At 41.0% G+C, this 17,984-nt stretch overlaps 1 protein-coding gene and 1 pseudogene across 1 annotated transcript; both read left to right on the top strand.

Moving 5' to 3' along the window:
* Positions 1-13,826: 13,826 nt before the first annotated feature.
* Positions 13,827-15,603, top strand: LOC144380318 (uncharacterized). Its single transcript, XM_078063592.1, is given in 2 exon segments — positions 13,827-14,026; positions 14,111-15,603. Coding segments are annotated over 2 exon segments (1,569 nt in total). The 3' UTR covers positions 15,480-15,603.
* A 234-nt stretch (positions 15,604-15,837) lies between these two features.
* LOC118518562 (polyadenylate-binding protein-interacting protein 2 pseudogene) lies at positions 15,838-16,581 on the top strand (annotated as a pseudogene).
* Positions 16,582-17,984: the final 1,403 nt, after the last annotated feature.

Raw genomic sequence — 17,984 nt, 5'->3', positions numbered from 1 at the left:
AGCAAAGGGAAATGTTATAGATTATTTAGTGGGAATAATTTTCTCTACAGTGTATAGAATTTATTTCTCCTAAATACACCCTCTATCTTGGTGTGAGGATCTCCCCATGCAAATCCTGTCCTGTCTACCTGCCTATTACTCATGTAGGATCTAGTGTTTCCCTTGTTCCAATATTCAGGACCTATTGCTTATATGCCTTGTTCAGGGATTTTAAGAATAGTGTGCACGAAATGACGTGTTCAAAAATTGATTTGAATATGGGAGTAATTCTACAGTAAGCATATTAAATTCCATGTAGTTCAATTGATTGTATTTACTCCTTCTTGATGGGAGGACACTCAGTAAGATTTCTTTAGTTACGTTATTTTCCCATCTTGGAAGTGACATCCAAGTTCCTCACTTTACTATAAGTTTGATTAGGTGAAAACGTGGAGACTTCATGAGTCATAGGTTGTTTTACATTTATTTGAAGGGACTAAGCATGGGACAGGGCTGGGTGCTGAGTAGATGTTCTAGCTTAGGAAGAAAACAATCTTCTATTCAGAATGATGAAGCAGCCCAAGGTAAGAGGTGAACACATCTAGGCTGAAGTATTGGCATGAATTTTTCATGTGGGGAGAGGACCCCTGTCCAAGGCTGCACTACTGACTGAATCTAGAAAGATAAGTTTTGTTTTATTTTTTTTTTCCAAATCCTCTCCAGTTCTTCTGTCTCCTCATCTCCATTCCAGTGATGTAGGCATCACCGCTGTCCTTCTTTCTTGTGTTACAGAGACCCCATTGTCACTGCTCGCTCCCACCACCTAAGGCACCCAGGCCATTGTACTTAGGAGTAACTTTGGAATTTTCCAATTCAAAGGTAAATGGTTGGTACAGGAACATTTGAGGCCCTATCTGAGATTTAAATACTATGTTGTCCCCAACTGAAGAACAGGAAAACGCCATCAGTTTGCCACAGGCTTAATTTTGGCACTTGGCACTGAGAGTTATGAGGACAGATAAAACATGATGACACAGTTCGAGAGGAAGGTAAGTCCTACTAAAAGCAAATATGGAGAACTCTTGAAATGTGGGGAATGTTCTGGTATGGAGCTCCCTTTGGTCACTGCAAAGTCTTAGGAAGCTACTTGTGATGAGCAAATGTGACAGAGATGGGGACTTGGGGAAATGAGATGGTTTTCTGGGATTCAGGGAGGTCTGATCCTTTTCTCAGGATTTAATGAATTCCTTGGTGGTCCTGAGGACCAGTGCTGTTGGATGACAGAACTACACTTTTCCAGGACTAGATGGCGTGGAGTGGACGGAGAAGGGAGTACTGGATGGTGTAAACATTGAATGAATGCATAGCAGGCATAAGTGTTAAGATGTCACATGACAGAGTAGCTCTTGAAGATGAAGAACGCTGTTGGACATTACTAGTCAGAACCAGCCAGGTGTGTGTTGTGGTTCCACAAAGCACTGGTATCCCAAGTATATAACCCCAATATAGGTCTGATCCAGTATAGATGGGTGACCTTCCAAGGATGCTGACCTGAGGTTGTCAGGGAGGGACCCCCCCCCCCCACTTCCACTCAGCCCCGTGATGAGTCCAGTTCTGTGCTACGAACTGTGTGCAAGGCACTGATGAGTTGCGAAGCATGTGCGGTGACCATCTGTGCTTCAAACAGCCTACCCAAGTTTTGGGCAACTGTCCCTATGTTGTTTCACAGCCCATGCAGTCCCTACACCCCTCCTGACCTGAGAGGAAAGAGAATTTTCATCAGTTGTAGAAACCGCTAAAATTAAGTTGGGTAGCATATTACACTGATATTTAACATTGGCTCAACTGAAGGATAATAATTCACTTTTCAGTACCCTTTATTTTGTGGTCAGCTATATACTGGAAAGGCTGATGTGTACATATAGAAAAAAAGATGTATATTTTCAGTTATGTACATAGTGAGTTGGTAGACACTCAGGTGTTATAAAATAGGTTAGACACTGTAGGATATACTCTGATTTCTCCATTTCTTCTCTGTATTGTCCACCCCCAGGCATTGTGATTATACTCGCTCACTCGGGCCCCAAGATACCTGCCCCACCACCAGGCATCAATCTGTGTTTCTTGCAGCAGAGGAGACAGTCTAAATCTGATAGGACTTAGGGAATTTGATTTGGGTCACTTCTGTTTTCATTCAGAGAAGACCATCCTCCCCAAGGCACTACTCCCTCCATACCATTGACTAGAACTCTGTCATAGGAGCCAATCTAAGTAGAAATACGGAACTGTAGCACAGGTGGGCATAGAAGATGTTGTGAACATCTTTTGTTCTTTGAACTCTTTCATAGCACCTGGCACAAAGGCAGTCAGACTTTGCTCTGAAACTGGCTGTTTCAAAAAGGCCCTAAAATTCAGAGTATCCTTAACCCAAACACAAAGGGATTTTATGCTACATGAAAATGGAGTTTTGATGAAGAGCTGCTTAAGCCTGTAATTATTAATGGTCTTAGAGTAAAAATCATCAAATACAGATTTATAGTGAGAATGCTATATTCAATCGCTTTATAATATATAACCTGTCTTATATGCATTTCTTCTTTTTTTTTTAAATTTTATTTATTTGACAGAGACAGCGAGAGAAGGAACACAAGCAGGAGTGGGAGAGGGAGAAGCAGGCTTCCCACCGAGCATGGAGCCCGATGTGGGGCTCGATCCCGGGATACTGGGATCATGACCTGAGCCAAAGGCAGATGCTTAGCAACTGAGCCACCCAGGCGCCCCCTTATATGCATTTCTTATTTGAAAAAAAATATTTAAATAAGTTCCAATTCATTTTTTTTTTAAAGATTTATTTATTTTAAAGGGAGCTCAAGGGAAAGGCAGGGAAAGGCAGGGAAGGGGCAGACGGAGAGGGAGAGAATCTCAAGCTTACTCCCCACTGAGCTCAGAGTCTGATGCAGGGTTCCATCTCAGGACTCTAAGATCATGACCTGAACCCAAACAAAGAGTTGGAAGCTTAACCTACTGAACACCTAGGAGCCCCACTTTATTATTTTCTTTTAAGACTTAATTATTTTAGAGAGGGCCAGTCAGTACATGGAGGGGCAGAGAGAAAGAAAATCCTGAAGCAGACTCCCCACTGAGTGGAGGCCCTGATGCCAGGCTTAACCCCAGGGCCCTGAGATCATGATCTGAGCTGAAACCAAGCGTGGCCTCTTAACCAGTTGAGCTACCCAGGTATCTGCGTTCCAACCCACTTAAATTTGGATTGCTTTCATTCAAGAATGTGAACTGAAGGATATTGGGTGATCTCAGCAAGTTGAAGGAGCGTAGAGAGGAGAGAGATGGGCGAGGAGGAAGCCAAGACAGACTATGTTGGAGTCAGATTGATTTATGAATGTTGGAAATGGGCGTTGTGTATGCCGTGTTTGAGTGTCACAACAGTGTAACAAGATCACAAGCAGATAGGGTTTCTTTTCTTTTTTTTTTTTTTAAGATTTTATTTATTTATTTGACAGAGGGAGACACAGCGGGAGAGGGAACACAAGCGGGGGGGTGGGAGAGGGAGAAGCAGGCTTCCCGTGGAGCGAGGAGCCTGATGCGGGGCTCGATCCCAGGACCCTGGGACCATGACCTGAGCCGAAGGCAGATGCTTAACGACTGAGCCACCCAGGTGCCCCAGAGAGGGTTTCTAAGAGTGATCTATGGATAACTCAGGATTGACCTGTGCCTTAGTTCCTTTAGAGATTGTCAAATACAGCCTGGGTTCTAATCAAAAGGAGCACATGTGAGTCTTGGATTGCTGTGCTTATCCTCACATAACTAAGTCAATAGTTCTGAGGAACAGCCCCCCCAGCTTTCCTTTCTTACCCAATCCCAGGTGCCTATCTAGGGAATAGACATTGAGATCCCATGTCTGGGGACACATTTATAGTTGTGTTCTTCAGGAAGGATATTAGTCTTTTGAAAAGGTAGTCAGATACACAGGTGTGTAGTCTTGATTCTCTAGGTGTGAAAGTGGATTCCTGTGTGTTGGACCTTTCCTGTGTTTTTACCTTGGGCACCCGACCTCTGTGTCTGGTTTTTAGTAGTCAACCAGAAAGCCACTCAGGCTGTATTATGTGTGGTTCTGGCTGGAATTCGACTTTGAAGTCTCAGTTCGTGTTGTGTGAGGTCTTCTGGGTGAACCATTGAGTGTCAAAGAGGAAAGAGAATCCAAGCACAGGTCACCTTCTGGAAGAGCATTTGACCTGGCTGCCCCATGTTGATGGGCAGGGTATCCAGGTTGAAACCCTGACTCTACCAATATTTAGAGGCTCACTAAATTTTCTTTTATCTAAATCCTGTCAGTAAAAGGACAATAGTATTAGCACTAACACATAGAATCAAGAACATTAAATACATCACGTTAGCTAAAGCGTCAGTAATTGTGGGACATATGTTCTACATACTATGCAAACGAAGGTGTCAAGACTTCAGTGACTATTTTTTTTTAAATAATTTATTTGAGAGAGAGCGTGAGAGAGAGCACAAGATGGGGTAGGGTCAGAGGGAGGAGCAGACTCCCTGCTGAGCAGGGAGCCCGATGCGGGACTCGATCCCGGGACTCCGGGATCATGAACTGAGCCTAAGGCAGTCACCCAGCCAACTGAGCCACTCAGGTGCCCTATTTTTTTTTTTTTTTCGAGATTTTATTTATTTATTTGACAGAGAGACACACAGCGGGAGAGGGAACACAAGCAGGGGAAGTGGGAGCTGGAGAAGCAGGCTTCCCGCGAGCAGGGAGCCCGATGTGGGGCTCGATCCCAGGACCCTGGGATCATGACCTGAGCTGAAGGCAGACGCCTAAGACTGAGCCACCCAGGCGCCCCTGAATCCTCTATTTGAATGTGAATATTGAACCTTGGAAAACAACTGAAATCCTGTATGTATTCGAAAATTGGAAGGATCTGGTCCCGTTTAATTGGAATCCTGCAGAATTTCTCACTCTTGTGTCTGTACCTCTTCCTTTACTGAAATGGCATGAAGGCAAGTTTGAGAGGTTTTATTCTCAGTCATCTCAGTGTACCCAATGTTTGTCATTCCTTCTAGAGGTATCCCAGGGACCATAGCAGCTTCTAGTTTATTTATTTATTTTTTTTAAAAGATTTTATTTATTTATTTGACAGAGAGATAGACAGAAGAGCACAAGCAGAGGGAGTGGCAGAGGGAGAGGGAGAAGCAGGCTCTGCACTGAGCAGGGAACCAGATGCGGGACTCGATCCCAGGACCCTGAGATCATGACCTGAGCTGAAGGCAGACGCTTAACCATCTGAGCCACCCAGGCGCCCATAGCAGCTTCTAGTTTAAAACATTTGCAATCATTTCAGATGTAAACTTATTCTCTATGATCACAGAGGGCCAGACATAAGTCCACTGACAATTGTGGTACCCTGAGTGGTTTCCTAATGTATGCTGGCAATTCTGTGGTTAGGTAGGGCCAGGGGGATATTCAGACTTTGGCAGGATGAAGGCCATTCTCTTTTGCTGGCCAGTACCATCGGCTAGGCCTGAGACTGCCCTGATTCACTGTTCAAGCTCCCTGCTCATGCAGAGAGAGGTTATGATCAACACATGGACAATGCTGCTGGCTTGGCGCTGTCCCCATAGGCCTATAAGATAGGCTGGATGGTTGCCCAGGGCCTTTGTTCAGGCTTCCGGGTGCAGTGGGAGTGGAGGCTATGCTCAGCAGTGGTAAGTGACTTCGAACTTGCATACCTACCCAGACAGAACCATAGAATGTTCTCCATGCTCTAGTTCAAACTATTGGCTGGAGACCCAAGTCGGGCACAGTTGCTGACAAATCTCCTTAACCATCTCTACTCTGCAAGTGGGCAGATTCCTGGGGATCTCTCGTTGGGTGTGAAGTACAAGGTGCAACACCATCTGGTCCAATAGTTCTAAGATCTGAGCACTGGTTGCTGTAAGCCCTACCCACCTTCTCCATGTCTATAGGATCCCCAGCGGTCCAGCACCACAGATTTCCAGTGGGAACCCCATAGGTGAGATCTCACTGGGCCACCCAGTATGTGGCTTGCCATTTAGGGAATATTGGATACCTACCATGTCTTCCCTTTTTATTGGTGGAGCAATTGTAGTTCCTGCTGGACCCTCATAGTGCGGCACTGTGCCATTCCCGTGGTAGATGCATTGTGACCAACGTGGTATTGCTCTTCTTACCCTTCTAATGTTGTCCTTGTTCTCAATGGTCCAGGGATGCTTCAGCCTCGCCCCTGAGTACTGAGAGTTATCCATTGATGACTTACGTGAATAGCTGCTAGTTGAGCTTATTTTCAGAAGTACTGACGTGGGAACTACTTTTTCACTATCTTGATGAGGTCATCTCTCTGTGATGAATGGTTTTATATCTCACAGCCTAAAAAATAAATGTTTCCCTACATACATGTATTTGTGTGTGTGTGTGTGTGTGAGAATGAATATGGACACAGATGTTTGCTTTCCATGAAATAGAATATTTAAATAATGTAACTTTTGATATTGAAAAATAACACTTAGTGAAAATTCCTTTCATGTTAAAGATTATTTTATATGTTATTTATATTGCCATGCTGGTTATTTGATTGGTTTTCACTACAGGGGTTGTTTTTTGTTTTGTTTTTTGATTTTCATCCTCCTGTTTTAGTTACAGCTCTAGGATAATGCCAATGGCATATACTCAAGCAAAGTTTACTGTTACCAGGAACATTTGGTTTATTTATGTTTACTATTCCAATGGAGATGTTGGGATTTGTTCACATCTCTGTAAGCCAATGAGATCACGAAACAGAGTATTGTCCTCTGAAATTCCCCTTGAGCTCCTTAGTAACTTTCCCCAAAACTCAGTACTCTTTTGTCATGTAAGGTAAAGAGATTGCTGTGCTCATTTTTGTACTTTATATAAATGTAATCAGGAAATGGTACTCTTCTATGCTCAGAGTCTCACAGATGTGACACAAACCCACTGCATGTGCAGCATCTCCCTGTGTCAGTTGAGGGTGGGCAGTTGGCAAGTGAAATTAGTGTGATGAAGGAGTTTATGATGTTTCCTGTGTCATGAGCCATAAGATCCTTGGACTTTGACCTGGGAACCTCCTGTCTTCTGCCAGGATTGAAAAATTGTTACAGGCCGACTGGTCACATTATAGAATGTGTGTAATCTTGGAATTTTTATAGTTCCTGAGGTTATCCATGGACTTTATTCAAAACAAAACAGATATTGGGTCTGTTTCTGCTCTTGTTAATTTGTTTTGTTGTTTTGACTGTACATATAAGTGAATACGTGTGATAATTTATCTTTCTCTGGCTTATTTCACATATAAGTCTGGGTCTATCCACAGTGTCAGAAATGGCAAGAAACAATGAAAAAAGAAACTGATCCTTAAATACAATGAATAACCTGATTGTTACCAGTGTGGAATGGAGAAGGATGTTGGGCAAAATGTGGAAATTGGAATGAGAAGTACAGGCTTCTAGTTACAGAATTAATAAGTCATGGGGGTAAAAGATACAACATAGGAGATACATTCAATGGTATAATGATGGCATTTTATGGTAACAGATGGTCGCTCACTTGTAGTGAGCATAGTAGAACCTATGCAGTTGTCAAATCCCCATATTGTACACCTGAACTAATTTAACATTGTATGTCAAGTATACTTTAATAGAAAAGTAAGCAAAATAGATACCGATGTGCATATCCCTATATAGGTTAAACTACTTTTTTAGGAAGTTGCACATAAAGAAAGCTAACCTACTGTCCAAATGAAGCTAATCCTATGTATTCATACTAATTAAAGACTTAGGAAAGCAAATTGATCTGTATCACATTGGAGATAAAAGTTCATTGTTGAAAGGAGAGGGCATGGGAAAGGGGAGAGTTTGCCCAGCACAGTGAGGAAGTGGAAAGGAAGACACAGAAGAGCCTGTGGTCCTCATAGGCTGAGAAGCCCAGGAGGTACATGGAAGAACAGTCATTTCTGTCTTCTTAAATAGTTTTCCCTGTAGTGTGCTCTCTCTCTCTCACACCATTAACATGTATGTAGTAATGGCCACATGTCTCAGGAAGGCTTTTCTGTATAGGCAGATTCAGTTGGGGTTACCAGAAGCCTGAGTTGAAAACAGAAGAGATCCTGTAGTTTGAAGGCACAAGAATTAGTAAAAGTGTAGGGAAAACTTGATATTTATGAAGACTACCGGAATCAGTGGGGTCCAAGCTAAGAATTCCAGCCTTGCAACCAGAAGCAGATTGTACTTGAATTCCTTATCAAAGAGGGAGCTATTTCCATGAATATGTTTTTCATGGTGACTTGAAGAAGGATAAATAAAAGGAGATCCAGAGAAGAGTGACTGGTCAAGTTTGTCATACAGGGGTGGAGTTAGCTTGAATGAAAAGTGAAGGGAGGGAAGGCCTCCAGACTCACCTCTTTTATCCTCTTCCCCAGGTTTAGGAACCCTTTGAAACTTTTCATCTTCTGTGATACAGGCCTGGAATTCAGTTTGGGGCATATATTCTGAAAGTTTGACATCAGTTGCACATGTGTGAAATGTAGAAACTCAGACCCCACCCAAATATCAAAATCAGAATATGAATTTTAACGAGGTTTTCAGTTCATGGTCCTACACATTAACATTGGAGAAGGACGCATCTATCTCACCTACACACTTCCATTATTCTATTCCTGTTTTCGTGTCTGTAGAACATTATTTTGATTCCTGTGCCTTGTAGTATGCCTTAAATCAGGAAGTGAGCTCTTCATTTTCCCCAGATTATTCTGGTATGTGTTATCCTGTGACATCCTTGTAAAGTTAGGGTGGATTTTAATCTTTTTGCAAAAATGGCATTGGACGGGGCGCCTGGGTGGCTCAGTCGTTAAGCGTCTGCCTTCGGCTCAGGTCATGATCCCAGGGTCCTGGGATCGAGCCCCGCATCGGGCTCCCTGCTCGGCGGGAAGCCTGCTTCTCCCTCTCCCACTCCCCCTGCTTGTGTTCCTGCTGTTGCTATCTCTGTCAAATAAATAAATAAAATCTTAAAAAAAAAAATGGCATTGGAATTTTGTTAGAGATTGCATTAAATACTTTAAGTTTTATTGTATTCCATTTATAAGTATTCCAGTGAGACCTTGGATATGTTTCCAGTTATTTCTTCTTTCAATTCCTACACAATATTTTATAGTTTTCATCCCGTGGTTAGACCTCCATCATCATGTTAAATTGCAAGCATTTTATTTTGGGAGATGTTACTCTAAATGTATTATGTCTCTTTTGGAAATTGTTCTTTGTTACATAGAAACAAAACTAATTTTTATGTGTTGGGTTTGTGTACCAACTTTGTAAAATCTATTTGAGTTTTAACAGGATTATAAAAATAAGGATTCCCCAGGAAAGGAAATGACAGTGGAGGAGGAGGATCCTAGACTCATCACATACCCTGAACACCACGAGATAACTATCAGATCATCCTAAATACCCCAGAGATTGGGCTGAAGACTGACAGGACAAACTCCCCAAGAAAGGGAGAGAAGAGGTAACATTGAAGATGGCAGACAGTTTGGAGACATGGTTTAGGGAGAAAAGGAGTATATCGCTGTGGAGGGCAAGGAGTTGTGGTTGTAGAGAAAATAGCATGACAGAGGAGCACACAGGGGAACACATAAGGGAAAGGTTTCCCCAAAGCCATTGGCTTGGAAAGGGAGAGGGGCTGAATTTCACGAGTTCTTGGAATTAGGGTGTCTTAAAGCCTGGAGTTTTAATCATCAGCAGGTTTGGCTAGGATAGAGCTAAGAGGACACTGTGCTGCTCCTGGAGGATGGTAGGCAAACAGCCTGGGGGCAGACAACATCTAAACAGTCATCTGAATGATGTCTGGGGCACACAGTGGGGAGAATATTCACAAGTCTAGGAGCACCTTCCTGAGAGGAAACATTCAGTGAGATGTGTCTCCAAGAACACAGGAGTTGGATGGCACCATTCCCTCTCTGCCCTCTAGCATAAACACAGAGCCCCACTCAGTGAGGACACTGGCTGGCTGCCTTGCGTCCACCAAGCCTCACCCGCCCTGTGATCTGATGGGACTACCCTTCTCAGTGAGGCTTGCCTCAGGCTCAGTAAGGTGGGCCCCTGCCCACATCACATCTCCTGAGCAGAGAGTTCTGTAGGGCATCAGCTCTGGTAGGGTTGATGTCAGGTCACCTTTGACAAGAAGGCCAGAGCTCACCTAGTTAAAACCAGCCACGTTCAGGCCAGGCACCAAACACTGCCCATAGCAGGCAAGGAGAGTCTCTGCAGACCACTGGCTTTTCTAACATACAGATGAAGGCAGAGACTTAGACAAAATGCCAAGATGAAAGAATCTATCCCAAATGAAATGAGATATGGCCATGACCAGAGACATAAAGGAAATAGATATGAGTAACATGCTTGATGGAGAATTTAAGGCAACAATCATAAGGATACTCACAGGGTTGAGAAGAGAATTCTGAGAACCTTACCAAGAGATAAGAAAAAATTGGGGCACATGGGTGGCCCACTCAGTTAAGCATCAGACTCTTAGTTTTGGCTCATGTCTTGATCTCAGGGTCCTGCGATCCAGCCTCAAGTCAGGTTCTGCACTCAATGTGGTGACCCTTGCGATTCCCTGTCTCCTTCTGCAGCTCATTCCTGTTCTTGCTCTCTTTCTCTTCTCTAAAATAAATTATTAAAAAAATCAGAGATGAACAGTGCAATAAACGAGTTTGGAAACAGGCTTGATGCAAAAACAGCAGGCTGGAAGAAACAGGAATGACTTTGTGACCTGGAAGACTAAATAAAGGAAAATAATGAATCTGAACAAAAGAGAGCTAGAAGAACCCTGTAGAACAAGGTTTGATTTAGGGAACTCAGTGACTCCATCAAATGTAGTAACATTCCTAGGTCTTGGGCTTTTCTGTGCTGGGAGAGTTTTGATTACAAATTCAACTTTCATTCTTGTTATTGGTCTAAGATTTCCCATTTCTTTGGTTCAAGCTTCTTAATTCAGTCTTAATAACCTGTGTATTCTTAGGTTATTACCTGGGTTTTTTTTTTTTTTCTAAATTATCTGATTTCTTTAGTATGTAATTGTTTATGTAGTTAAAGCATTGATAGCTGTGTTTATTATTTTGGCTAAAATGGGTATTACTTTCAATGTTCTTTTATTGTTTATTCTGGTAGCTATTTTATTTATATCAGATTTTTCTTTGTTACTTCCTTTCTCTACTAAATTTCAGCTAAGTTTCTTCCTTTTCTAGAACCTTGTGGCGGGAAGTTAGATTGTTTATTCCAACTTTTTTCTTAACCATGTATAGCCTAAAAAAAAAAAAAAATTGAAAATGGAAAGTCTATTAGAAAAAACTAGCAAAAATAAACAATGTTTACAATGACCAAAAAAGAAAAACAGCAAAAACATTAAAATTAGGATTCTCTAGGGTTTTCAATAGATCATGTCATCTGTGAACAGAGATATTTTTTCCATTTCTTTTTCAATGTGGATTCCTTTTATGCATTTTTTTGTTGCCTAATTCTTCTGACTGGAATATCCAGTACTTTGTTCAAAGGTGGTGGCGCAGTTACTTCATTACAGTGTTTCTTTTTTTTTTTTTTTTAAAGATTTTATTTATTTATTTGAGAGAGAGAGAATGAGAGACAGAGAGCATGAGAGGGAGGAGGGTCAGAGGGAGAAGCAGACTCCCTGCCGAGCAGGGAGCCCGATGCGGGACTCGATCCAGGGACTCCAGGATCATGACCTGAGCCGAAGGCAGTTGCTTAACCAACTGAGCAACCCAGGCGCCCCATTACAGTGTTTCTGATCTTTGAGAAGCTTGCAGTCTTTTACTATATAGTATGTTAGGTTTCAGCTTTTCATATGCATATGGCCTTCATTAGGTTGAGGGGGTTTCCTTCTGTCTCTGTTTAGTGTTTTTATTTATAACATGTTGTCCAATATGCTCATATTTGTGTTCTGTCTCAATATCATGTCTTTTTTTTTTTTTTTTAAGATTTTATTTGAGAGAGAGAGTGCACAGGCAGGGGGAGCAGCAGAGGGAGAGGGAGAAGCAGGCTCCCCGCTGAGCAAGGAGCCCGATGAGGGGCTCAATCCCAGGACCCTGGGATCAGGACCCGAGCCGAAGGCAGATGCTTAACCAACTGAGCCACCCAGGTGCCCGAGATCATGTCATGTTATTTTTGATCATCATTCTATTAATGTGGAGTCCTCAATTTATAGTTTTCTATATGTTGGAACACCCTTAATTCCAGGACAATTTCCCACTTAACATATGTTGTCAAATGGTAAAATGTGCTTTTGATTCAGTTTGCTCTGTTTAATTGTGGACTTTCCATGAATATTCCTCACAGGTAGTGGTTTGTAGCCTTTTTTACTTGTAGTGTGTTCCCCTGGCTTGGATAACCTGGTAATGCTGGTACCACAGAGAGTGTTTTGCTAATTTCTCTTATGTTTTCTCTTTGGACATGTTTGAGGAGATTTGAAGTCCTTTCTCATTAAGTGTCTGTTTGGGCACAGGACTTTTCTTTGTTGGGAGTTTTTTTTATTACTCTTTCGATCTGCTTAGTAGTTGTGATTTTTTAATATTTCTTCATGATGGTAATACCTTTTTTGATATTTATTGTTTTCTTTTGGTATCGCTTTGTTGGCACACGATTATCCATTGTCACCTCTTATAATTACTTTTATTTCTATGGTATTAGTTACTACGTCTGCTTTTACTTCTTCACTTCTCATTTTAGTTGGTCCTTTCTCTTTCATTCTTACTTGATTTATTTCATGGGCTGTCAATTTTGTTGATCTTTTCTGACAACCAACTCTTCCTATTGTTGATATGTTCCTATTTTTACTATATCCTGTTTGGTTCATTTCACTTTTACGTTTAAATATCCTTCCTTCTAATTTTGCACTCATGTGACACTTCTGATTATTTGAGATGTAGGAAAGTGATTTGTGCTACAAGATGACAATACCACAGAATTATCTATTAGGATATATGGTCAGTATGTTGTGTGCAAAGTTACGTGTCCATGGATAAATGAAGTCCTGATGATTCCTTCTCAGCCATCTTTCTGACATTCTCTGATTGACTTGAAGTATGTAAATAGAAGTCATCAGTGTATTTATCTAAAAATAGTAAGTGAAATGATTTTCTCTTATTTCATATCGTTTAGGCATATCTTTACATACCCAGTGCTTCCTGCCAAAGCCAACCATAGAAGGTTCTTTCCAAGAAGTGTCAATGTGGACATACAAAAATAGTGTCCTTGAGAATTTATACTTAATGACAGATTGGGACAATGATGGGGAGAGTGAAGGGCATCAGAGATATCATGAAGGACATATTCAAACTGAGACACCTGCCTTTAATAAGGAACTCACTGCCCCAAATGGTGAAGGATATAAAACTATGTGGACAACCTCCCTTTTTAAGTCAGCTGTTTCTGAAAAACAGTGTGATTCTGCAAGAAAAAGCTGCCATCAAATATTCAAACATACATGTTTGTGGAAAGAAAATTTGGAAGATCGGGAAAGTTATCTAGCCCATGCTGAAAATAATGATTTGAACCATTTTGAAGATAGGATTGGATTGACCTATCAGTCAAATATTTCAGATAATCAGAGATTTAGAAATGAAGAACAAAGTGCTAAGTCAGATCCGTATGAGAGCTGCTTCACTGAGGAGTCAACCCTACAGAATTACCAGAGCCTTTTCAATGGAGACAGAATTGCTCAATGCAGTCAATCTGAGAGAACACTTAACCAGTGCTCCAGTGTTAATAGACGTGTGATGACTCCATTTCCAAAGAACCATAGTGAATGTCATAAATGTGGGGAAGTCTTTTATCAGAGCTCTAACCTTACTATACATGAGACTATCCGTGTGGGAGAGAATCCTTACGAACATAATCAGTGTGGGAAACCTCTTAACCAGTCCTCCAATATTGATGATCATCAGAGAATTCATGAGGGAAAAAACCCATTCAGATGCAATAAACCAGAGACCATGTTTAGTCAGTCATCAGGACTAAATATAAATAATACAATCTCTACTGGAGAGAAAAAGTACATTTTTAAAGAATGTGGTAAAGCCTTTGACTTGGACTCAACACTATCTCAACATCAGCAAATTGGAGAGAAAACATATAAATGTGAAGAAGGTGGTAAAAGCTTTAAGGACTGCTCATCACTAAATAGACACAGGCAAATCCATACCGGAGAGAAACTTTACATATGTAAAGAATGCGGCAAGGCCTTTAAGAGGCTACACCACCTTACTCAACATCACAGAATTCATACTGGAGAGAAACCTTACAAATGTCAAGAATGCGGCAAGGCCTTTAACCATCAATCAAACCTTATTAAACATCACAGAATTCATACTGGAGAGAAACCTTACCTATGTAACGACTGTGGTAAAGCCTTCAGATTTCGCTCAATCCTTACTGAACATCACAGAATTCACACTGGAGAGAAACCTTACAAATGTAAAGAATGTGCCAAGGCCTTTAACAGTCAATCAAACCTTACTCAACATTATAAAGTTCATACTGGAGAGAAACCTTACAAATGTAAAGAATGTGACAAGGCCTTTAACCACCACTCAACACTTACTGAACATCAGAGAATTCATACTGGAGTGAAGCCTTACAAATGCAAAGAATGTGGCAAAGCCTTTAAGTTTCACTCAAACCTTACTAAACATCACAGAATTCATAGTGCAGACAAACCTTACCAATGTAAAGAATGTGGCAAAGTCTTTAAATTACGCTCAACCCTTACGGGACATCACAGAATTCATAGTGCAGAGAAACCTTACAAATGTAAAGAATGTGACAAGGCCTTTAAGAGGCAGTCAGCCCTTAATCGACATCACAGAATTCATAGTAGAGAGAAACCGTACAGATGTGAAGAATGTGGTAAAACCTTTAAGGACTGCTCATCACTAAATGCACATAGGCAAATCCATACTGGCGAGAAACTCTACAAATGTAAACAATGTGGCAAAGCCTTTAACGGGCACTCAAACCTTACTCGGCATCACAGAGTCCACACTGGTGAGAGACTCTACAAATGTAAAGAATGTGGCAAAGCCTTTACATTGCACTCACTACTTACTCAACATCACAGAATTCATACTGGAGAGAGACCTTACCAATGTAAAGAATGTGGCAAGGCCTTTAACCATCGCTGCACCCTTACTCGACATCACAGAATTCATACTGGAGAGAGACCTTACCAATGTAAAGAATGTGGCAAGGCCTTTAACAGACAATCAATCCTTAGGCAACATTACAAAATTCATACTGGACAGAAACCGTAAAAATGTGAGGAATGTGGTAAAGCCTTTAAATTACACTCAACCCTTGCTCGACATCACAGAATTCATACCGGAGAGATAGGAGATGCCCTTCTTCATTGGGTGGAACTCATGCATACCTAATTTTCCATGGATGATGGACAGTATAATACACAAATACGCAGAAAAACTAAATGGAGATGCTATTTATGGTTATAACATTGATGTGAGTTACCATGAAATAGCTGTTCAGCTGTACGACACTCCATGTATTGTAAACTAAAGAACTTCCTGAACATTAGAAATACAAGATTTTACTAATAGCTCTTTAAGGAAAAAGGTGGCAGTCCAGTAAAGTACTGATAATATCTTCAGAGCAATCATTAGAGTGTGAGGTGGTGTGGTTGAAATGAAGAAATCCTGACACACATCAGAAGGAGGATAGCTGGTTTGTTTGGACTGGAGAAGGGAGGCGCTGGGCAAAGTGCGCATGGAGTGGGGAAGGGGCGCTGCCTGTGTAGATTCGTAGGCTGCCGACCCCGCTGCCATGCACTGGGCTAAAAATGACAACTAACGCCAACCATGAAAGATCCAAGTCACAGCAGTACTAGCCCAAGCATCATCAATGAAGATGTGATTATTAATGGTCATTCTCATGAAGATGACAATCCATTTGCAGAGTACATGTTGATGGAAAATGAAGAGGAATTCAACAAATAGAAGAGGAGTTATGGGAAGAAGAATTTATTGAACGCTGCTTCCAAGAAATGCTGGAGGAAGAAGAAGAACGTGAGTGGTTTATTCCAGCTCGAGATCTCCCACAAATTATGGACCAAATCCAAGACCAATTTAATGACCTTGTTATCAGTGATGGCTCTTCTCTGGAGGATCCTGTGGTCAAGAGCAATCTGAATCCAAATGCAAAGGAGTTTGTTCCTGGGGTGAAGAACTAAAATATTTGAGTAGACGGGGCCCTCTTTTGGTGGATGTAGCACAATTTCCACCCTGTGAAGGCAGTATTAGGAGTCTTAATTGTAAAAGCTCTCTTGTCACTGTGTTACACTTCTGCATTGCCAAAGTTTTGTTAGTCTTGCATGCTTAGTAAAAGTGCTGAGACTGTTACTAAGGATTAAGCTGTCAAACGTTTACTGAAAATAGAATTGGCCCCATGGCTTGATGTGAAGACAGCGAGGAAAGAAGCACTAGTAAAGTAGTGACAAAGCACCAAATTAAAATGACCTCTAAATCTTAGTGAATTGTCTTTTAAAGCTAAACTAGTCCCTTAGGGTTAGCGAATGCTAGTTAATGTCTAAACTTTATAAAAACGAGTACATTTGAATGAAGTTCTAGTTCTTAGGCATATTTCTCAGTTCAGACTTAAATTTGCATTTGTAACAAAAAGGATCTCCTTTTTCTGAAGAAGGCCTTGTTAGTTAATTTGAAATAATTCTTTATAGACAAGTATATCTTTGGTTTACTGAGGTTATAAGGTAATAATCAGATGAGAACTAGTCCTGACTTCGATGGTATTTTATCACGTAAGAAATAGTGAATTCTTCTAATGTTACATCTGAGGAAGTATGTAATTTGAGAATTGCATCTTATTCTAAGGACTCACTGTATCATAGCTATGCCTATGTGAAGTGCAACGTTTGACCCACCATAATCCAACTGAACAAAGTAATGGTAACGTGATTTGAGTGGTGCTTTTCCTTGCTTTGTTAACCATCACAACAATAGTCTACAGCACAACTTTTCTTTTAACAAAGCTAGAACAGTTTTGGCTTCTTAAACTTCATACTTGGGTAGGTTAAGCTGCCATACATGTTCAGTGTGAATAGTGTTTAAGTTGAAAATATTGTAAAAAAGTTATATTTTTTTCAAAAATATTTTAAAAAATAAATAATAGGAGAACTGGGGGCGGGGGGCGGTAGGATAGCTAACTCTTCCCTAGAGTGCCATACAGCTGTACTTAACACATTTCTTAAAAATGACCTCAGGCCTGAAATCTATGGAAATCACTACTCCCACATCATGATAGCAGCACTTGAATGCTTTTTAAAGCTTGTATTCTGTATTTTGAAAGGTGATAATAGAGTGGATTTGAAATGCATAACTTAGTCTTTGTGTGAACTTAAATATATTTTAATAAAATTTTTAAAAAAAGATTTTATTTATTTGACAGAGAAAGGGCACTAGTGCATAAGCAGGGGGAGTGGCAGGCAGAGTGAAAGGGAGCAGCAGGCTCCCCACTGAGCAGGGAACCCAACTGGTGTTCCATCCCAGCACCCTGGGATCATGACCTGAGCTGAAGGCAGATGCTTAACCTACTGAGTCACCCAGGTACCCCAAAACATAATTTTTAACGTGTTAACATGGATGTGTAATGAATGACATGTTATCCCACCACCAATGTGAATCCATCTCATTTTATTGAAGGTTGTAGGTAACTGATGGTATCATCTATTTGGTAATGGTGTGGAATAATATACTTACGAATCCATTTTCTCAGTGATCTTAAGGTTTATATGATGTGATTATTTTCCCCCTAGTCTGTCATACGATTTTCTCTTTGTGAAAACTCTGGTATTATTATGGATATATTAGGAGTATAATATAGAGGTATTGTTGAGTTTTTTGCTCATGTAC

Source organism: Halichoerus grypus, chromosome 15 (genome assembly GCF_964656455.1).
Source record: "Halichoerus grypus chromosome 15, mHalGry1.hap1.1, whole genome shotgun sequence".
In the NCBI taxonomy this organism is placed as follows: Eukaryota; Metazoa; Chordata; class Mammalia; order Carnivora; family Phocidae; genus Halichoerus; species Halichoerus grypus.
Note: the sequence above shows the minus strand (reverse complement) of the source record. Positions and strands in the feature narration are given on the sequence as shown.